General features: G+C 47.1%; 5 protein-coding genes across 5 annotated transcripts; 2 read left to right on the top strand and 3 right to left on the bottom strand.

Moving 5' to 3' along the window:
* The first annotated feature begins 1,740 nt into the window (after positions 1-1,740).
* LOC123107962 (zinc finger A20 and AN1 domain-containing stress-associated protein 7) lies at positions 1,741-2,640 on the top strand. The gene has a single exon (XM_044529837.1). It carries the CDS (start codon positions 1,876-1,878, stop codon positions 2,410-2,412), a length of 537 nt encoding a protein of 178 aa, XP_044385772.1. The 5' UTR covers positions 1,741-1,875; the 3' UTR covers positions 2,413-2,640.
* A 3,275-nt stretch (positions 2,641-5,915) lies between these two features.
* Positions 5,916-6,855, bottom strand: LOC123101636 (blue copper protein 1a). The gene is made up of 2 exons (XM_044522996.1): positions 6,638-6,855; positions 5,916-6,532 (listed from the first exon to the last, which is right to left on the bottom strand). The coding sequence occupies exons 1-2, from the start codon at positions 6,804-6,806 to the stop codon at positions 5,916-5,918; spliced, it is 786 nt and encodes a 261-aa protein (XP_044378931.1). The 5' UTR covers positions 6,807-6,855.
* Positions 6,856-9,593: 2,738 nt separating this feature from the next.
* On the bottom strand, positions 9,594-10,298 carry LOC123107963 (blue copper protein 1a-like). The gene is made up of 2 exons (XM_044529839.1): positions 10,040-10,298; positions 9,594-9,919 (listed from the first exon to the last, which is right to left on the bottom strand). Exons 1-2 carry the CDS (start codon positions 10,215-10,217, stop codon positions 9,594-9,596), a joined length of 504 nt encoding a protein of 167 aa, XP_044385774.1. The 5' UTR covers positions 10,218-10,298.
* Positions 10,299-15,253: 4,955 nt separating this feature from the next.
* On the bottom strand, positions 15,254-16,067 carry LOC123107964 (blue copper protein 1a-like). The gene is made up of 2 exons (XM_044529840.1): positions 15,807-16,067; positions 15,254-15,706 (listed from the first exon to the last, which is right to left on the bottom strand). The coding sequence occupies exons 1-2, from the start codon at positions 15,982-15,984 to the stop codon at positions 15,381-15,383; spliced, it is 504 nt and encodes a 167-aa protein (XP_044385775.1). The 5' UTR covers positions 15,985-16,067; the 3' UTR covers positions 15,254-15,380.
* A 4,733-nt stretch (positions 16,068-20,800) lies between these two features.
* On the top strand, positions 20,801-21,753 carry LOC123105346 (uncharacterized). The gene is made up of 2 exons (XM_044527405.1): positions 20,801-21,303; positions 21,411-21,753. Exon 1 carries the CDS (start codon positions 20,971-20,973, stop codon positions 21,301-21,303), a length of 333 nt encoding a protein of 110 aa, XP_044383340.1. The 5' UTR covers positions 20,801-20,970; the 3' UTR covers positions 21,411-21,753.
* Positions 21,754-21,850: the final 97 nt, after the last annotated feature.

Consider the following 21,850-nt stretch of genomic DNA (forward strand, 5'->3'; position numbering starts at 1 on the left):
TGTCCCCGTCACGCCATCCCCGCTTGAACAATCTTGCACTCGGATCCATCATTGACCACATAGCAGAACACCACATCGGAAAAGGATTTGGAACTCCTTTATTTAGTGTTGTTGTCACCGTCGTCAGAGCGAAGATGTGGTGCGGCAACAAACCTAACATACGAAGACCCTAAACCTAGAGCTACATAGGTCTGCAAGTGTGAGATCCGGTGACCATGTCATCACCGACGATCAAGAAGTCCTCATAGGGCCGGGCCCATAGGTGTGCAAACTGTGTGGCTAGCACAGGGCCCATAAATTTTGGGGGACCCTAAAATTTTATACAGGCCTATTATATTTCTTCCGAGCGTTGGGCCGCGCATGGCGCTGGGCCATGGCACGTTCTGACTCCATGTAGTCAAGCATCCCGGCCTCCTAGGCCGCCTGCTCGATGCTTCATGGATCAGAAACCGAACGGGATCGTCGGATAGATCGCATCCAAAGGAAGGCTTCCTTCAAATTAAAATCCATAGGAAGGCAGGCAAGACGGCGCATCAAGGGAAAGGCAGGGCGCAGGCGAGACGACGCATCCAGAACTTATCAAAATCGATCGCATCCAGCTCCAAATTCACGACGGGCGACACGGTGACAAGCGGGGCAACGAGCCTACCACTTCTGATTTACTTCATATACTCAACACGTTTCTCTCGCCAAAACAGTTAGCCGGCCGCAGTCCCACTGATTAACTTTGGCTCCTCGAGTCCTACACCTAATTTCTGAATTCTAATTAACTTTTGGCAAGGATTGTTACTTCATTAAGATCGGTTCTTGCCTCCTTAGTTACAGATCACGCTAGTGAGATAGGGCCTCATTTTTTAGTTTCGAACAGGGCCTCGGATTTTGCCGGCCCGCCCTTGTGTCCTTGGTGGAGGGGAGCCGCCAGAGGATGGGCCGAAAGGCTGTAGGTCGCACTAGGTAAAACAAGATCTTCACCCCCATCGTCCGGTCATTGCTTCTGACGCTAAACAGGTGATTGCGGACATTCAGAAAGGTGGGCGAGGAAACATTGGAGCAATTATTAGCGAGAACAAGCTACATGTGTTGTCTTTTGACTGTATTTTTAATTTTGAAGGTTGTGATGTCAATGTTGAAGCACATAGTTTAGCCAAGTTTCCACTTTCGTTAGGTCTGGGACGTCATGTCTGGCTTGGCCAATCCCATGACCAAAACTATCCCAATTTATTTCCTGCAAATAAAAAAATATCCCAATTTCTATGGTGTTTGATGAATAAAACTTGGTTTACCCCTAAAAAAAGTAAAACAAGATCGTCTTTCTTCTTCCACGAAAGGAAAGAAAACGATAGCCCTAATTGCGCGCTTGCGTACGTGTCTGCCTCTAATTCACGAAGAAAGGAAACGATAGCCCAAACTCGTACGTGTGTCTGCCCTAGTTTCCTTATATAGGCGACAACTGATGAAACTTCCTTGTAGTATCTTTGTAATCCTTAGGGCACCTGATCTCAAACGGCATAAGAGCGCACGCTACCGAGTGAGTGTAAAAAAAGAGAAACTATGCCGACCGACGTAGACCGTACTTCCGCCGCTAACCCGTCTTGCCTTGTTGCGTTGCACTGACGCTCGGTTCAGTGTTATTATCGTGCCGACACCGGGAGCCGTACGTGTTGCTTGGCCGCTTCGGGCACTGATGCGAGTCCTGCCAGGACTATGATCAGCACCGCGCGCGTCGGTCACACGGTCGCCCGTATTATAAAGGTTCCACACCCACGCGCAACCCAGCCCATCAATCAAACGCAACCAACCCCGATCGCACGCAGATCTCGGCGCCCCGATACACACACGCGGACGTGTCGTGTTACTGGAGTAAGTAAGCTAGCAATGGCGCACGACGCATCGGCGGCGACGACGGCGCAGAAGCGCAAGTACACCGAGGAGGAGGAGACGGCCGGCCTGTGCGCCAACGGCTGCGGCTTCTTCGGCGCCGCCGCCACCGGCAACATGTGCTCCAAGTGCTACCGCGACCACGTCCACGCCGCCACCGCCGACACCGCGGCCGCGGGGAGCGTCTACTTCATCGACCCTGCTGGCTCGACCGCGCCGCCGCCGGCGAAGAAGGCCAGGATGACCGTCGCCGTCCCGTCCTCTGATGGTGCGGCCGCCCCCTCCGCCGCCGTGGCGGTTGACCCCGCCGTGACGCCCGCGAAGCAGCCGGCGGTGCCGGCGAACCGGTGCGCGGCGTGCGGCAAGAAGGTGGGGCTGCTGGGGTTCCGCTGCCGCTGCGAGGGCACCTTCTGCAGCGTGCACCGCTACTCGGAGAAGCACGACTGTGGATTCGACTACAAGGCCGCCGGCCAGGAGCAGATCGCCAAGCACAACCCGCTCGTGGTTGCGGACAAGATGACCGGAAGGATCTGAAGCCCACAGGAAACCACCAGATCAACAATGAACCGACCAAGCAGTTAGTCATGGCGTCTTCGAGGATAGAATCGATCAAACTTCTTTGTATTTGCTATAGGCCTTGGAACGTGTAAATATTAGTTTAGGCTTCGGAGATATCGAAATTTTGTAAATATTAGTTTAGAGTTTAGATTTCGGAGATATAGGAATTTGTACCGCGAGTCTTGAAACATTTGTTCACCTCGATTTTACATATATAGCAAACCACCACACAACAAGTTCCAGCATAACATAAAAATATAATAAGTTTGCTTTAAAGTCGTATTAAAGTTAATACATTTATTTTGAGATGGAGGAAGTATCACAAATATGCCTAAAAGGAAAAGAAAAGGTTAATACAATAGCTACGCGGAGCCGCCCAAGCACCAGCTAAAGCCTTGTACAATGTAAAGTGTTTAGGGGAGATGCTTGGTAAACTAAACCATGTTTTTTTCTCAAATATCCATGCTTATCTTTACAGCAGGGGTGCTTAATTAAGCGTCTGCCGTCTACAAATAAGCACTGGTGTTTAAGAAAATATGGTTTATATTTTTCTAAGCACCTTGCATTGTATAATGCCTAAAAGATATGCAATATGGAGCCCGCACTGATAATCCCGCCAAGTCACTCGATGTTCCGCTGTCTAGTAAGCGAGTGCCAGTGCACGTCGCAAAAAGACACCCTCAATCATCATTTTGTTACGCGTTGTTCATAGGGTCTAGACCATCGCTGCGAACACTCGCTTGAAGAGACGTCTCCTCCTACCGGTACGGTTGGACTGGGTTTACAGGAACTATCCATGATTTGAGGCCTGCCATTTAGGCCTAGAGCCTTATGGACAAAACTCCTAGAAAACGGGCTGCGGACATGAGAAGACAATGTGGGTCCAAAACTCAGACACTACACACAGAAAATTACCATCGCCCGGCCCATGCCGCTTGGAGACCTCCATCCCCGAGGGGAAGTTACGGCGCAACAACTGCCAAACAAAGATCTTAATCTCTAGCAAAAGCGGCACTTTCCACAAAGGAGTGGCCCATGCCAGCATCGGCACACGACATAGGCCGCCAAGTCCCCAACGAGGCTAGGTGCCCAAAGATAGTATCCGGAGAGTTTGTCAGAACCGGAGGGGGAGCCTCACTCAATTCAGCCCAAGCAAGGAGCTCGTTAGACCCAAATGTTTGTCAGAACGAGATGTTTCAATTTTCATTATGGGCAGTTGAGGGAACCAAAAGCATTGAGTTCGAGGAAATCGCAAAAAAAGCAAGGGAATAAGCGTGCGGGACCATACCAAGCTATGGGTCCAGCCAGAAGAGGGAAGGCGAATCTCATGCTTGATTGACTGTAGGGACTTCCAAAACTAGGAGCCCTCCCTATGATCTCAGCATAAGGGTCACATTCATACGTCCGAATGCAAGAATACCTGTTATCTTTGACTGCAAAATCAGGACAAACCGGACCATATTCTTATCTGATGCATTAATGCTCGATACATTTGGTGGGCCTGTATTGCATAGCTTTTTCCTATGGCGGGAGTGTCTAGCACTCTCGATAGGATGCTAGACTGGGGATCCATGTATGTGGCGTCTGTTCGAAAGCAACGAGAAGGGAGTTTGACTCTCTCTTTATGTTGGCCTCCTCGAGCCTATGGAAATAATAGAATGTCCATGTGTTCGCCAACACAGCACAGCAGGCCAATGAAACTTCTCTGGTCATATGATGTGTATGGAGGCGCATGGGAGATCATTATATAGCAGTAGAGAGAACTCCCCTCTTATTGTATGGGTGTTGTGTTGGCACAAACAATCATCTTGTGATTATTTTGTTGCCATCTTGTAAAACTCATTTGCTTCCTTATATAGCAGTATAGTGTGCTTAAGCGCACTCTTAAGAGAAATATATGCCGAGATGCAAGAATACCTGGATCACGTTGGTCCCTAGGAAAGAAGATATCAACCCACTTGCTCATATGGTACATCTAGCAACCATCGTCCACCTGCCATAAGAAGCGATAGATTCCGCACGAAAACCCCAGCAAGCAGCATGGGGAGTGCGGCACGTGTCACGTGTTAGGCGCTCCCGTGGGAGCACAGTTTTTTTTTAAGTTGCACGCGTTTTTGATTTTGGGGGATTTTTAGTTTTACTTGGTTTTTCTTATGTTTCCTCAAAAAGAAAATTTATTTTTCTAATTTTCTCGTGTGAAGCACACCGTGTGAAAAACACAGGTGTGCTTCATAGTGAAGCACAAGTGTTCTTCCGTTCATAGATGTACTTTTACATGAATTGCACTGTGCTCGTCGAAAGTGAAAAAGCACAATTATGCTTCACGGTGAAGCACAACCGTGTTTCCCGAAAAATGGAAAGAAGCACAACTGCGATTCCGTGAGAAGCACAAGTGCACTTTCTGAAAGCTTCACGGTGAAACATAATCGTGTTTTCGTGTGAAATACACATGTGCTTTCTTAAAAGTGAAAAGCGTGTGTATACTTTAAGGTGAAGCATAGTTGTGCTTCCGTAAAAAAGGTGAAAAGCAAACTGTGCTTCCTTGCTTTTGGTTTTGCGTTGTTTTTTGTTCCTCTTTTTTGTTTTTGCTTTTTTCCGGTGTCTGGTCTTTTCTTGATTCAGTTTTTTTATTTCAGGTTTTTTTGGGAAAAAAGGTCTAAACCTGTTAATATAGGGATAGGGTCTAGTTTCGAAGATCTCAACGTAAAAAACCCAATAGTAACAATGGTTTGTGATTTGGATATAGACACACGGTTATACCTGGCCATGGGCAGCCCGGCCCGGTCGGCCCGACCCAACCCGGCCTGAAAAAGCCCGACCCGGCCTGGCCCGACCTTGTCCATGGGCCGGGCTCGGGCCTAGGTTTTGAGCCCGAAGCCCGGGCTGGGCCGGGCCCGGGCCCGTCGATTTCGCCATTTAAGGAAGAGGCCCGGCCCGAGGCCCGAGGCCCGACGGGCTTTTAGTGTGATGGGCCGGATTTTTAGGCCCGACGGCCGGGCTGAGCCGGGCTTGGGCCTGGGTTTTTTGCGTCGGGCTTTGGTTGGCCCGGCCCGGCCCGAGGAATGGCCAGGTATACACACGGTTATATTTCTGTTATAAGACTCTTATATTTCTCTATAGTGGGAGTACAACTTTTTGCACTAGACTATTTTTTTATCAACTTGCCCCCCCCCCCACCCCCCGGAGAGTTTAGTTCATAGGCTGGTTAAACTGTGATGCGTACGTATAAACTTAATTTAGTTGAGTACAAAATGTGGTACACATGAATGTAAAACAACGAACATCTAAGGCCAATCGACTGCGTCTGGTTATTCTAAAAAGTAATCAATTGCTTGTGTTGGACAGCAGTCCAATTATTATGTGGGAATGGAGAAAAATTGCACGAACCGAACAGTGGGACGGATCACACCGTGCACGACGTGACTAGCAAAAGCACGAACAACATAGTCGGCACTTGGTACAGGGGCGCCGGCAGGTCATCACCACTTGGTAACAAAGGGCCGCCTGGACTTGTGAGCAGCCCAGGACTTCGCCGGTGCAGGGGCAAGCCAAGGAGCGTCGGCGGCGAGGATTGTATTGTGAGAAGACGAGGACGGTGCCGGCGCAGGGGCAAGCCAAGGAGCGTCGGCGGCGAGGATTGTATCGTGAGCAGACGAGGACGGTGCCGGTGCAGGGGCAAGCCAAGGAGCGTCGGCGGCGAGGATTGTATTGTGAGAAGACGAGGACGGTGCCGGTGCAGGGGCAAGCCAAGGCGCGTCGGCGGCGAGGACTGTATTGTGAGCAGACGAGGACGGTGCCGGTGCAGGGGCAAGCCAAGGAGCGTCGGCGGCGAGGATTGTATTGTGAGCAGACGAGGACGGTGCCGGCGCAGGGGCAAGCGAAGGCGCGTCGGCGGCGAGGATGGTAACGTTGAGCTTCATGCCCATAGCGCAGTGGCTGCCTACAGCGCAGACGAACCACCTCCGCCCGGCGCTGGCGAGTTGGACCTGATCGCTGCCGGAGTTCCAGGCGCCGAGGCCCTTGGCGCTGTTGCACGCCCTGAAGTCCGGCCCGCTCACCTCCACCACGTTATGGTTGGCCTTGTTGTACTTGAACACTGCAAGAGCGTGGCAACCCTTGGTCATGACATGATCAAGAAACTGAAAGATTTCGTGGGCAAACAGAGCATGAATCCGAAGGAGATGTGGAGTTGATTGAGCACCTAGTACGTCGCCGACCCTGAACTGGTTGCTCTCGGACCAGGCGGTGTAGTCGAACCCGAGGGTCCACCCACTACCGTCACCTACGACGTGGACGGTGGCGGAGGCGAGCAAGGGGAGGAAGGCGATCGCCGCCGCCGCCGCCATGACAAACATCGCATTGGAAGCCATGGAGTCGAGCACTCTAACTCAAACTGAAACTAGCTCTTTGGTTCCTTGTAGGTACAGTACTGAACTGAGCGATGGGTGTGAGGAGAACGAGTGCTCGAACATGGTTATATAGAGAGACGGATCTTGCCCGATTTCACGTACTACGTACGTACGTGCGGGAGAAATAGTCAAAACGGCATCGTGGGATCTCTGCATTGGAGCGACCAATGGAAGGAATGGATGCATCGATCGATAACAAAGGAGAGAAAGTTTAGTTTAGTCTGACGCGGTCTCTGGCTGGCTTCGTTTCCAGCTCTTTGTCCACCTGTGCTCTTGCTTGTGTACATGACGTGCCTGCCTGGTGCCGGCGTACACCGCCGCTCCCTACTCGATCGGCCGGAGCCGCACTACATGTTGAGCATAATCTCCGTGGTTATCATCTCTGTTTTTTCTTTACACAATAACTAGACGTAAGTTGCGTGAATTTATAATTTGGGTCAGTCGAATTTCGAGTGAAGGAATTAACATCCAAAGAGATTGAAGGGGCTCGCCGGAGGAAAGGAAGGAGCTCGCCGGAGAAGCCTCTGGGTCTATCTTAGGGTGGCAGGAGACTCCATCATCTATCTTAGGGGTGTGAGCGTGGTGCAAGTTCGTCGAAAAAAACCTAACCATTGCCGAGGCTAGAGGGATGGTTGGGGGCAGCGGAAGCACGGTGGTGGGTGGCGGTTGAGGGGAGGGTGGGGGACGGCGAGGCTGGCACAGGAGCACCGCCGACCGCAGGCAGCAGTGGCTGGTGGTCCGGCCGGTGATCCGTCGGGACAGTTGAGGAATAAGCCGTTGGGTGGTTGAAAGAAGGCCGAGAGGCTGAAAAGAGGATCCGGCTGTTCATTTTGCATCCGGCGGCTGGAAATAAACGACTAACCCAATTTAAGTTTCCAGCCGACTTACACCTAGCCATTCCCTTTTCTTTAAAAAACTGAGACCAAATGTCTCAATCCATTAATTATGATAATAATATTTGTTTAATTGATGAAAAGAAAACAGACCAGAACTATTGCATAATGTGAACAACAGTGCATCACCGTCTGCCTTGGCTACACATCCAAGAGGACTCAACACCAACGAAGGGAGAAGAGCCATCAAGGTTGTTTGTAACTGTTCGTCATTACTTTTCTCTGCGCAAATGACTCCTACTACATTACAGCAACAACAAAGTCATCACCGCAACAATTGCACCTCATCGTCGTTGTTACTTCTCTCCACGCAAATGGACTGTAACTCCATATTACCGCAACAACAAAATCATCACCGCAACAATTGTATATATGGGAGCGTGCGTGACTTTCCTAACGATGTCATACCCCGTGATGGTAGGATCAGGCCCAACTGGGCGTTTTAGACTAAACCATTCCTTGAAACCATGTAAGTATCACTTGATTGCACTGTTGAAGTTGATGTATGATTTTTTTCCTACAAATCAAATATATGTACTTCCAATGCGATAACATCTTATTATTTCTCGTTATTGGCCTATATAATGTATGGTTTCAATATTATACATTGGAAACTTATTAGTTTTCATTTTACACAAGATTTCCAAATGCAGGCGGTCAAGAGTGTCAACATACATTATAGCAAACTGAAAAGCATGCTAAGTCACTCATAAAAAGATCAACCATTTTTGTAACCTATTACACACTCTCCACCCCAAATTAGGGCATAATTTCTTTGTGAGGCAGCCTAAATATCATAGCCCTTGCATACATTGGAGGCATGTCATGCACAACTCTCAGGCCACCCCTGTAGTAAAACATTTATGAAATGATGATAAATTGTCATGCCAACGTCGTTTATCTTGATTATCGTAAGTCAGAAAAATGCAACGACACAAGTTCACATAATAAAAACTTGTTTCTGAGTGGCATCTTAAGCTACCATACATATTTAGAGCGAAATCTATCATGTATCTCCAATGGCTGAGCGCTTACACTCGACACTGAATGTACCCATCTTATTTGAGTGAAATCTATCATGTATCTCCAATGTTCCCGTGATAGGGTGATTTTGTTGACTCTAAGCACAGTCTCATGCCAATTCGTCAAATGTTGTCTCATTGTGGTTTGTGGAAAATAGACACTGAAACTACTCTTGATGAGAAGTTGTGCTTATTTTAATTGAAAAGTGGAAATATGCCTGAGTATATAGATATATGGTTAGCTATGCAGAGGCCGGGTGTATACATATGGTACTTGTATCCACTTGATGCTTTATTTTGAGTCAATAAAATTCACCCTTTATCGAAAATATAGATATATGGTTGTTTCTTGATATTTTATTCTGATTGTCTTCAAGATATTTTGTATGCACATATTTGATTGAATGACTATGAATATTAATTATAGTGTTCTTTACACGATAGACACAATAGTTGAATAAGAGAACCAGAGCAAGTAGTATTCTCTATCTTGATTGTCCATAAGGAAACAGCTAATGCCATATGGCATTGTCTGAATAGCACATCCTTCTTGTTCGAACGTTTCTCGTCCGGCGTTTCATATCCTAAGGCAATTGCATACAAAGGCGGACAATATCTTAAGATCACTGACTAACTTCATTAATAACCAAATGAAACAAATCTTTGATTGAAGAAAATTTCGAGGGGCACAAACACAAATTCACAACAATGTACTACCATCAAGAATAACAGCACACACACAACACACGAAACAACTCTCTCGATCGCTCATATAAAAAAAATTGCTCGGCTATATGTAAAGAGGATAAAATGGGACTGTGCCACCGTGGGCCCTAGAGCACGAGCACGGCCATGGCGAGCGCGGTGACCACGGCGGCTGCCTCACCGAAGCGCGCCTGCAGCTTGCCAGCAGGGTTGGTCGGGGGCGGGGCTGGCTGGGGAGTCGGCGGGGCGGTCTCGAGGATGGTGATCTTGAGCTTCATGCCGTTCTCGCAGTGCTGGCCGACGCCGCAGAAGAACCACTTGCGTCCGGCCTTGTCGAGCGTGACCCGGTCCTCGCCGGTGGCCAAGACGACGGCGTTGGCCGGCTGGTTGCACTTGAGGAAGTCCGGCCCGCCCACCTCCACCACATTGTGGGCGGCGCTGCTGTACTTGAACACTGCAATATAGGTAACACGAGAGCGCGCGGCGAGCAGTTTAATTTCCGACGAAAACCAAGACAGAGAGCGTGGCGAGATGCATGCGCGGCGCGTGGTTGGATTAATGGTTGTGTGGTTACCTAGCGTGTCGCCGAGGACGAACTGCTTGGTCTCGGCCCAGGCGGTGTAGTTGAAGTTGAGGGTCCAGCCCTTGTCGTCGCCGACCATGTGCTCCGTGGCGACGGCGAGCCCCGGGAGGAAGGCCACTGCGAGGGCGGCCGCGGCGACCACGGCGACGAGCATCTGCTTGGACGCCATCGATCACTGACTGAGTAAGCAGCAAAGCTAGCGAGATGGCTGGCTTGTGGCTAAAGGGGGAGGGTCCTGTGATGGGATGGATGCAGGTCGATCGTGTGTTGTGCTTCTAGCTCTGGCCTTGCATGTATATATAGGGAGTGGCAGAGCAGTACAGTACGTATGTACACGTACAGTACGTAGTTATCACCGTTGCCACTCGAACGCGTCTTCTTGTCTTTGACCGGGGCAGAGGCAGCAGCTGGCCAATGGCGGCAATGGTGTGGCTACGGGAGTTGAATGCGTCCGTGTGGCGCCAAATGTAGAATTGCCTTGGTATCACCGGAAGAACAGAGGGATACGCAGCATCAGTGTCACAGATGCTAATTTTTTGGTACTCCAGTGTAAAAGAAAAGACGTGCTCTTGATTTGCCACATGTTATTCGTGTAGTTGGGCATTTGAGCCGGCCATGTTCGTCGTCCATGTTAAGAAGATCCTCCAATTTCCTCCCCGTGCCAGAAGAACAACATCGCAAAGACTAACCGGCACTACAGGAAAAAAAATGTTGCCTAGTCCTTGACAAATGACCCTCACAGCGTGTTTGGTTCGATGGAATTAGAGATGGGGAATAGGAGTTGAGAGGTGAGGAGATTAAAACTCCACTGTTTGATTAGAGGGAATGGGAGTTTAAATGGGAAGGGGAATGGGAGTTGAGGAAGCCAATTCCCACCGATTTCTTCCTAGGGGTTATCCTGTTAATTCGTCGGCAGAGTTTTATCCCACGTCAATTCCCACCATATACCCAACAAGGGAATGGAGTAAAATTCTACTTCCCATGACTAATCCATCCATAAACACCCATGTGCAAACTTCCATTCCCCTGCCCGAGTGTTTACCAAACAGGCTCTCAGTTTATGTTCGTATTCTGATCGGGTATATGCCAAGTGCGCATGGTCGAGTGCACATTCAGCGTAGCTTTTGCCGAGGTGAATTTAGCCTTCGCCGAGTGGTTTGCACACTCGGCTTTAAAGCTTTTTCCTGCAGTGCAGATCCGCCTAACAAAAACATTTTTCCAATCGAGAAAGAAGAACAAGAGTAGTTCGAGTAGCAAGGAAGCTTTGTTCAAGATGTTCCCTATGAAGGCACCAGGCCCCCGACAGCGTCCCTGCGCATTTTTCCTCAAAAGAACTAGGGCGTGTGTGGTGATGAGGTCGCTAAGGTAGTCTTAACTGTTCATCATTTTAATTCCTTAGATGTCGAATCCAACCCCATTTTTTCAATTCCGGACAAGCAGCTTGTGCAACACAATGTTTAAGATCATACCAAAAGTACACACTTATCGATTGTGTAGGATTTTGCCGAAGATAGAAGATAATCTTGCTTGATCAGCATGCGTCTGTCCCATGAAGACTTATCACTGACAATGTAAGAGTAGCATCTGAGTGTTTGCATTTTATGATGAGATGTAGAAGTAAGAAAAATTTGCATTGCCCTTTCAAGGTTGATACAATGAAAACTTATACCCATGTGAAGTGGAATTATTTGGAGTCTGTTATCTAGAAGATGGGTTTTGTGCAGAGTTGGATAACAAAAATTATGAAGCGTGTTTCGGGAGTGTCTTTCTAGTGTACTTTAATGAAAGGAAGTTAGAATAATCCAGGCCATCACAAGGATAAGACAAGAAGACCCTATTTCACCTTAACTATTTTTATTAGCAGCCGAGGGGTTGTCATGTTTACTGAAAGCAAGGTCCACTTACGAGAATGTAAGACTGGTAGTTGTTGCACCCTCTCATTCATGTTGTAAACCACCTCCTCTTCGCTAGTGACAGCCTTCTCGTGTTCAGAGCAAATGAGGGAGGTGCAACCGTTATAAAGGATATGATCCAGGCATATTGTGATGCTTCGGGCAGCGGGTCAACTTATCAAAATTGAGCGTTTTCTTTGGAAAAAGGTGCCTAGATTTTTTTCAACTATATATTCCTTGTTGTGGGTAAGGAACTACTCATAGATTTTGTTATCCAAGCAATACCAACATATTCCATGATATGCGTCTTGTTATCCTGAGGGTTATGCCAACAAATTGATGTGGTGCGCTATGAATTTTGTTGGGGAAGTAAGGATGGAGAGAGAAAAACTGCGGGGGTTTATTGAGGGTTATGACCATGCCCAAATATATGGGAGGATTGGGTTTCTGAGATACACAACTTTTAATCTCGCAATGCTAGAAAAATAGTCATGGAGGACACATCAGGATCCAAACTCTTTGAGTGCTAGACTATTGAATGCATCATACCTTCCATATTGTGATCTTCTACACACAAAGATTGGTAATCATCCATCTCAAGTGTGGATGGTGATATGCGAAGGCACTTCTGTTTTGGAGCAAGGTCTTATCCGTCGTGTTGGGAACGGGAGAATGATGAGTAGTTTTTACACTCGTTTAAATCAGATATTTTCATAGTTTATGTGTTTATGACTTCAACTTGCGCGTACTAATGAATGCAAAGATGTGCAAATCTCCTTTAATCTAGTCCTTGTAGATATGGAAGATTTTAGGTGAAAATCAAGTCATGTATGGATGCACCGAAGGAAGGATAATTTCCGTAGAATTTGGCACGCCACATAGGAAACAGAAGAGAAGGCGACCCATGGCGCTCGTACCGACAATCATACTACGTGACGCTGCCTCCGTGAAGCAGTGGCGGAGCCAGGAATTTGCTCCTGGGTATTCATTGCAAATTTGTTTTTGTAATTCAATAGAAACTGGTAGTGATGTCCGATTTTTTTTTTTGTAAATGCAATAGAAAGTGGCGGAGCCAGATTTTTTTTCAATGCAATAGAAAACAAACACAAATGTCCGAAATGATGCAAATTCTTACATTACAAGAACATAAGAAAAAAAATCAGATACATTCTAGAATTTCATCAAAGTTGCAATCAGTAGCTGATGCACACACGTACAAAGCCTGACAATGAACTATCCAGCAAAGCTCCAAGTGGTCACATTCAATAGCACTTTTGGAGTTTTGGTCTTGCCAATAAATAATTTCTTGGTTTTTTTTCTTTTGAAAATAGAACAATACACAGCTGCATTGCATGCAGTAAGCTTGCTGGACAATATATTCTTATAACAGTAAAATCTCCTGCTCTTAAAGTTGTTTGCATAGTTGATATGTCTGAAAATTTCTAAATGATTACTTGATCATGATTTTTATTTTAATAGTTGGCAGATGGAAAGGATTCATGAACCATCAACATAATGCCAGAATTATACTATTACTATGGCTGATTCTTGACCTTTCTATTCCGTTCTAAATCAGAGAATAAATTTAAGGCTGCGTTCTGTTCGGAGGATTTATGGAGGAAAAGTACAGGAATAAAGAAACAGAGGAAAGATCCCCTGATGCAGCGTTCGGTCTGCAGGGATGAAGTACTAGAATTCCATAGGAAAGTTTATGTAGCCTGCAGTTTCACGGGAAACCAAACATCCAGTGCGAGCTCTTTTTCTGCACGGAGTCCTGAGGTGAGGCTGACGAAAAGCAAGTTGAGACCCACACCATGAGAGGCTTCAGTCTTGCATGGCAATAATTTAGGATGTGGAGGGATCCACGTCCTTGTTTTCATTTCCTTTGTACCGAACGCTCCAGATATTTTTAGTTTCGTTGTCTCTAGTTTCATACGTTCCAACTGTTACTTCAACCCGATTCCTACAAAGCTTTTTATTCATTTGTTTTCTATACATCCATTCCGAACGAAGCCTAACTGGGCGGATGGATCTCGTGGAGCTTTTGCAATGGCGGGCGCCGAGAGCAGAGCTGCGGAGGGCAGTGACCTGGGACCGGCGGAGACCAGAGGGCCGGACCCGGAGTGGCAGTTCGCGGACTTGCTTGCTTGCCGCGCCGCCGCCACCACTTTCCTGCGGGTGCCATCCACCGCCGCCTCGGCCGGCTGCAGCCTGCAGGCAGCTAGGTCGTGGGGAGAAGAGGAGAATAGATGATGCGTACTGGACTGGAGTCGGCCAGTTTGAGGCCTTGAGTTGTTGCGTGGGCTGGACCTGGACATGTGTCGAGTGGGTTTTGGCTATTTCAGTCTATATATGTATATATAATTTTTTTGGCCCCAAAATCCTTGGTATTCCATGGAATACCCCTGGCTCCGCCATTGCCGTGAAGCCATTTGAACAACTTCCATCAAAGGGCTCAAACCTAATTCTCAACAGAGAGCCTCGGGACCCTATTCAATTGTCTGCACTGTATAAAGGAGAAGGAAGTCCCCTGAAAGGCACCAACCTTCATTCGCCTTCACCAGATGCCACACAAGCTTCATCAACCTCTCTTCCCATATCCATATCCATAGCCATGTCCATCACCATAGCCACCATCTCCTTTAGATAATTTACTTGTGATCAATATTCTATCGCGATCAGCGACACTATAAGACTAGCAAGCATCCATCTCCAAGTACACAATTATACAATGTAATTTGCTTGTCATTCGATCGTGATTTGTGGGTAATCCCTCGAGCTAAGGGCTGCGGAGTAGACTCGTAGCTTGTGTATGTGGAGCACGGGATCCTAGGACTCACCAGTACCCGAGGCACAGAATATTGGTACAAGGAGAGGCAATGAGCAGTGAGAGTGGAAGAACACAACGAAGAGCGGTGCCTCCTCGGAATGGGATTTTACAATCACTTTTATTTGTATAAACCCAGAAATCTCTCACTTTAGTTAGAGTAAAACCTAATGATTGCCATTTCTGGAAGGATTCAATGAGGGTGAAAGATGCATTCCTCCAATTTGTGTAATTTTAGGCCAGTTCTTTTTGGGTAGGACAATTGGCGGACACATGCCACTCTATTTGCAATAAGCCTTTTTTAAAGTTATATGTTTGTAACTTTGATCAAGGAAACATATATGTACATATAAAATACTAAATGCATATCACGCGCCTCCCCTCAAAAGAAGTTTAGGATTCTCTGCCTCCCGCCGGCCAAACGAAACTAATATTTTACTAGAAAAATGGAACATATCTTTGATTGAATAAAATTTGAGGGGCACAAATGCACAAGGTTGTAACATAAAAAATAACAGCACGATCGACCGCGCGCAAAAACCAACCCACAACGCAACACTCTCGATCGCTGAGCTAGCTATGTGTAAAGAGGATGGAGTGGGACTGTGGTGGCCTAGAGCACGAGCACGGCCATGGCGACCGCAGTGACCGCGGCCGCTGCCTCACCGAAGCGCGCCTGCAGCTTGCCAGCAGGGTTGGTCGGGGGCGGGGCTGGCTGGGGAGTCGGCGGGGCGGTCTCGAGGATGGTGATCTTGAGCTTCATGCCGTTCTCGCAGTGCTGCCCGACGCCGCAGAAGAACCACTTGCGTCCGGCCTTGTCGAGCGTGACCCGGTCCTCGCCGGTGGTCAAGACGACGGCGTTGGCCGGCTGGCTGCACTTGAGGAAGTCCGGCCCGCCCACCTCCACCACGTTGTGGGCGGGGCTGTTGTACTTGAACACTGCGATCGATATAATTCGCATGAAATTAGTTTCGCGTCCCAAAGAAAATGGAGCGATCAAGCGTACGCGTGGCCCGAAAGGATTAATGGAGGTATGTACCTAGCGTGTCGCCGGCGACGAACTGCTTGGTCTCAGCCCAGGCCGAGTAGTTGAAATTGAGGGTCCAGCCCTTGTCGTCACCGACCATGTGCTCCGTGGCGACGGCGAGCCCCGGGAGGAAGGCCACGGCGAGGGCGGCCGCAGCGAACACGGCGACGAGCATCTGCTTGGACGCCATTACTGACTGAGTAAGCAGCAAAGCTAGAGAGATGACTGGCTTGTGGCTAAAGGGGAAGGGTCCTGTGATGATGGGATGGATGCAGGTCGATCGTGTGTTGTGCTGCTAGCTCTGGCTTTGCATGTATGTATAGAGACGGAGCTCAGTAATCAGGTACGGAGTACGTAGTATGTATACGTCGTAATCACCGTTGGCACTCGAGCCCGTCTTGTCCCTGACCGGAGGCAGCGGCAGCAGCTGGCCAATGGCGGCAATGGTATGGCTATGGGAGTTGAATTCGTCCGTGTGGCGCCAAATGTGATCTGTGTCGCATTGCCTTGGTTTCATCGGAACAGAGGATACGCTGCAGCATGCATGACATAGATGCTAATTGTTTTGTCGTGTAAAACGAAATTTTGTCATCCACGGGCTGTTTCGCTTTCATGTGTGAGAGAGAGAGAGGGGTCTTGATCTGACACATGTTATCAGCTTAGTTTCCCGGGACAAAAAACTATTCTAGTTGGGCCGGCCAGGTCCGTCGGTGATGTGACAGTATCCTCCCCGTGGCCGAAGAACGACTAATGGCATTGCTAATGCAAATTATTAAGTTTATGATAAATAAAGTAATGCATTAAGCAAGATAACATAATGTAGACAAAGTAATATCAATCAGTGTGATCGAACCCCCTCGTTTTATCCTTAATAGCAACAGTACAAGTACGTGCATTTGCCCCTTCTGTCACAGGGCAAGATCACCGCAAGATTGAAACCTACTACAAAGCACATCTCTTGCTGAACATAAATCAATCTAACTTTGCCAAGATGGATAGATAGGAGAGAAATACAAAGCTATAAAATTACGCGGCAAATAGATCTCAAGAGACTCAAATAGTTTCAATGAATAATCTGATTGTAATCACAATTCATCGGATCCCAACAAACACACCCCAAAAGATTACATCGGACTGATCTCAGAGGAGATCATTGTATTGAAGATCAAGCGATAGAGAGAGAGAGAGAAAGCCATCTAACTACTACTATGGACCTGTAGGTCCTGGAGGAACTACTTACACTCATCGTGGAGGTAGCAAGGTTGATGAAGATAGCCTCCTCGGGCAGAGTACCGGGACATGGCTCCATATGGGATCTCTTCGGAACAGAGGCTTGCTGCGAAGGAAGAATTATTTCAGGTCTCGCTCCGAGAGTTTTAGAATATATGGGAATTTATAGGCCAGAAATTAGGGTAAACGAAGCTACGACGGGCCCACAAGTCAGGGGGCGCACCACCCCCTGGGCGTGCCACCCTGGCTTGTGGGGTTCTCATAGATCCTCTTGTCCTCCGCTGAAGCTTCTAGGGTATCTTGTTGTTCAAAAAAATCATCGTAAAGTCTCATCGTGTTTGGACTTCTGTAGGTATGGTTTTTTTGCGAAACAAAAAACAAGCAATCTTTCCTTGGCATTACAGAATGATTTCGTGATTCGACGGTCTTCACTTCCAAGACGACCCAATTCCATTCAACATTCAAGATTTTCTATAATGTTAGATGGGAAACTCAACGGACTCTCTAAATTCTCTATGGGTATGTATGAGTGGTGGTGTCACCACTCCGGTATAATTGCAATGTCTTTGTTGAAGCGTAGGTAGAATTTCTTCTTTCAAAAAAATTATTACCATGGAGAAAATGTATTTGAGATGTAAGCATTGTACATCTAATGGTTTTCACATATGAATAAAGTTTAAAGGTTTCCTTAAAAGAAAAAAGGACTTGATCCATTAGTGGTTATAGTTTCCTGGTCTTGAGTCTCGTAATTGTTTGGAAGGTGTGGTGGAAGAGATTATACCCAATAATTGCGGGCAAAAAGAAGAGGACGGGATGATCGATTCTTCACCATTCATTGGTCACAAATAATCATTCCTATGAATTTCATCTGGACTTTGCAAGAAATCAAAGTATCCCATCAATAATTGGGAAGGATTAGAGTTCTTGTCCTCGCAGAAACGATCTTCGCATATGTTCACTTATAGTGTGTCTTGGTGCTTTTGCTTGTATGATTTTTTTTAGAGATAGAATTTTTCCTTGGCACCACGGTGAACATCTTGTAGGACAACCGTCTGCACTTCCAGGGGATCATCACCGGCCCAAGCCCATTTATCGCTCAAGACTTTCCATATTTTAGATGGTCAACTCATGGGCTCGTTAAAATTTCTATCAATAATCAAGTTCGTGCAACTGTATAGGTGGTGTCGTTGCCACTCTAGTCTAATTGTAGTGTCATTGTTGAAGCGTGGATAGAATTTATTTTTAAAAAAAATTATTACCACGAAGAAGACGTATCTAAGAGATTTCGATGTAATTTTTATTTTCAGTAATTACTTGGTCTACTTTTGGGGGTCTTTGATCATAAGCACTACACAAGTAATGTTTGTCACATTTGAATAAAGTTGCATGGTTTTCTCAAAAGAAAAAAATACTAGTTTCATTAGTGGTTACTTGCCTCATCTAAAATCTTGACATTGTTTGGAAGGTGTGGTGGAAGAGATTATATGCAATAATTGCAGGCAACAAAGGACGGTAAGATCGATGCTTCACCATTCAACGATCATGAATAATCATATGCATGAATAATCTGCACTTTGCAAGAAATGCAAAGAATCCCACCAATAATTGGGAAGGATTTTAAGTTCTTGTTCTTGCAGAACCGATTTTTTGGGATCGGTTGATTTTTTGTTAGTGTGTCTCGGTGCTTTTGCTAGTATTGTGTTCTTGTAGAGTTGGAATCTTTCCTTGGGTAAGGATCTTGTGGTTCGATAGCCTGCACTTCGAGGGGGTCATCACCGGCCCAAGCCCATTCATCGTTCAAGACTTCCCATCATTTTAGATGGGCAACTCAAGGGGCACTTTGAAATTTCTATCGTTAATCAAGTTTATGTGCAGATGTATGAGTGCTGGTGTTGTCACTCCGACCAAATTTCAATGTCTTTTCTGAAGTGTTGGTACAATTTCTTCTTTAATAAATTATTACCATGGAGAAGATGTATGTAAGAAATTCATTGTATTTTTTAGTTTTAGTAGTTACTTTGTCTACTTTTTGGATCTTTGATCATAAGCTTTGTACCTTTAATGATTGTTTTAGTTAAACAAAGTTACTGGGGTTTCTCGAAAGAAAAGAAAAGGACTAGTTCCATTAGTGGTAGTTTCCTGATCTTGAGTCTTGCCGTGTCTGGAAGGTGTAGTGCAAGAAATTATACCCAATAATTGCAGGCGACAAGAAGAGGACAAGATGATTGATGCTTCACCTTTCACGGATCTCCAATAATCATTCATACGAATTTCATCTGGACATTGCAAGAAATTGAAAAAGGATTTAGAGTTCTTGTCCACGCAGAACCGATCTTCAGGATATGTTCCCTTTTCGTTAGTGCGTCTCACTGCTTTGGTTGTTAGGGTTTTTTTTAGAGTTGGAATCTTTCTTTAGCACTAAGGTGAAGATCTTATGCTTCAACATCTACACTTCCAGGGGATCATCATCGTCCCAAGTCCATTCATCGATTAAAACTTTCCATTTTTTATATGGGCTACTCAAGGGGCTCTCTGAAATCTCTATTAGTAATCAATTTCGTGCAAATGTAGGATTGGTGGCTTCGCCACTCCTGTCTAATCTAAGTGTATTTGTTGAAGCGTTGGTAGAATTTCTCCTCTTAAAAATTATTACCATGGAGAAGACGTATCTGAGAGATTTCATTGTAATTTATAGTTTTACCGGTTACTTTGTCTACGTTTTTGGGTCTTTGATCATAAGCATTGAACCTTTAATGGTTGTTGCATTTGAACAAAGTTGCGGGGTTTTCTCAAAAGAAAAAAAACTAGTTCCATTAGTGGTTAGTTGCCTGATCTAGAGTCTCGTCGTGTTTGGAATGTGTGGTGGAAGAGATTATACCCAATAATTGCAGGCAACAAGAGGATGAGATGGTCGATGCTTCACCATTCACCGATCACCAATAATCATTCGTACGAATTTCATCTGGACTTTGCAATAAATGGAAGGAATCTCATCAATAATTGTGAAAGATTTAGAGTTCTTGCCCTCGTAGAACCGATCTTTTGGATTTGTTGACTTCTTGTTAGTGCACCTCCGTGCTTTTGCTGGTATGGTTTTTTCTTTAGAACTGGAATCTTTCTTTGGAAGTACGACGAAGATTGTGATTCGAGAGTCTACACTTCCAGGGGGGGTCATCACCAGCCCAAGTGCATTCATTGCTCAATACTTTCCATCTCTTTAGATGGGCAAGCGAAGGAGCTCATTGAAATCTCTATTGATAGTCAAGTTCATGCCAATGTACGAGCGGTGGCGTCGCCGCTCCGGTCTGACTGCATTATCTTAGTTGAACCCTTGGCAAAATTTCATCTTTCAAAAAGTTATTACCGTGGAGAAGGCGTATCTGAAAGATTTGATTGCAATTTTTAGTTTCAACAGCTACTTTGTCTACTTGTCTTAAAAAAAAGACTTTTCCATTCGTAGTACGTATTACTCACTCCGTTTCAAAATAGATGACTCGACTTTATACTAACTTTAGTATAAAGTTAGTATAAAGTTGGGTCATCTATTTTGAATCGGATGGAGTACTAGTTAGCTGCCCAATCTCGAGTCTCGCCATTGTTTGTTTGGAAGGTACGGTGGAAGAAATAATGCCCAATAATTGCAGGCAACAGGAAGAGGACATGATGATCGATGCTTCACCGTCCGCCGATCGCCAATAATCAGTCGTACTGCCAATTCCATGGGGAGTTTGCAGGAAACGGAAAGAATCGCGTCGATAATGGGGACGGATTTCGTGTCCGTGCGTCGTCGCTGTCAGGCAAGGCACGCCAAGCCCGCAAGTGAAAAGGGGGAGCGTCCGCCCTTCCCTTCCCTTCCCCGCACCCACCCCAACCAAAGCCCACTTCTTTGCCCCCACTTGGCCTTCTTCTCCTTCCCCGCGAGGCGACCGACGCGGAGGGTAGGAGGATGTGCGAGGGGCGGCGCCCCGGGCACGCGAGCCGGCCGCCGTGGGCGCTGGCGGCGGAGCTGCGGCGGAGGGAGGCCGCGGCGGACGCGCGGCTGGCGGCGGCGCGGGCGCGGCTGGCCGAGGCGCTGGCGGAGCTGGAGCGGGCGCGGGCGCGCGCCGCCGAGCTGCAGCGCCGCCTGGAGGAGAACTACGGCAAGCGGCGCCGGCTCAAGCGGGTGGTGGCCGCCACCCGCTCCCGGATCCACGACACCCGCGCGCTCCTCCAGGACCACCAGGACCCGCCGCCGCCGCAGCAGCAGCAGCTCCCCGCCGAATCCGATCCCACCTCCTAGGTAGGCCTGGCCGTCTTCCTCGATTAAGCCCTCGTCGTGATCAACCGATTGATCGAAGCGTAAACAGTATCTGACATCGTCCTCTCCTCTTGATTCGTCGTCCGCAGAGAGGGAGTCGCGGCAGGGTGATGTGAAGTCCTGCTCTGAAGACCGACCGGATCGGCAGGCTGCGAGCCTACACAGCTACTGATTTCATTCCCCTTTCTTCATCTTTTTTTCGCGTCGGAAGCTAGCTAGTAGCCTAGTAGCTAGCCTCTGCAACATACGGGCGGGGCGAATGTTCCATGGGACATCAATCAGAAAAAGGCTTGTCATGTCATTCGCGTCGCATACAGTGACTGAAATGAATCGGAAGTCAGCACCTGGCAGGGACTCACTCTGTAATACAGTACACTAGTAGTAATAATCATGCCTTCGGTGACTGCACGCATACATGTGCCGAAATCTTCAGCTCCTGTCGTGTCAAACATATATGCTACCGTCACGAAACCCTGTTATGTCATTCACTTGGGTGCGCTGAAAGGAGCTGGCCGAGATGCCCGCATTC

Source organism: Triticum aestivum, chromosome 5A (genome assembly GCF_018294505.1).
Source record: "Triticum aestivum cultivar Chinese Spring chromosome 5A, IWGSC CS RefSeq v2.1, whole genome shotgun sequence".
Lineage (NCBI taxonomy): Eukaryota > Viridiplantae > Streptophyta > Magnoliopsida > Poales > Poaceae > Triticum > Triticum aestivum.

What these genes read in the sequence shown, in the direction of transcription:
- LOC123105346 (XM_044527405.1), top strand. Translation starts at nt 20,971, where the DNA reads ATGTGCGAGGGGCGGCGCCCCGGGCACGCGAGCCGGCCGCCGTGGGCG.
- LOC123107964 (XM_044529840.1), bottom strand. Translation starts at nt 15,984, where the DNA reads ATGGCGTCCAAGCAGATGCTCGTCGCCGTGTTCGCTGCGGCCGCCCTC. An exon ending in CGTCGCCGGCGACACGCTAG is followed by an intron (nt 15,707 to 15,806) that starts GTACATACCTCC and finishes TATCGATCGCAG; the next exon opens with TGTTCAAGTACAACAGCCCC.
- LOC123107963 (XM_044529839.1), bottom strand. Translation starts at nt 10,217, where the DNA reads ATGGCGTCCAAGCAGATGCTCGTCGCCGTGGTCGCCGCGGCCGCCCTC. An exon ending in CGTCCTCGGCGACACGCTAG is followed by an intron (nt 9,920 to 10,039) that starts GTAACCACACAA and finishes CCTATATTGCAG; the next exon opens with TGTTCAAGTACAGCAGCGCC.
- LOC123107962 (XM_044529837.1), top strand. Translation starts at nt 1,876, where the DNA reads ATGGCGCACGACGCATCGGCGGCGACGACGGCGCAGAAGCGCAAGTAC.
- LOC123101636 (XM_044522996.1), bottom strand. Translation starts at nt 6,806, where the DNA reads ATGGCTTCCAATGCGATGTTTGTCATGGCGGCGGCGGCGGCGATCGCC. An exon ending in CAGGGTCGGCGACGTACTAG is followed by an intron (nt 6,533 to 6,637) that starts GTGCTCAATCAA and finishes ACGCTCTTGCAG; the next exon opens with TGTTCAAGTACAACAAGGCC.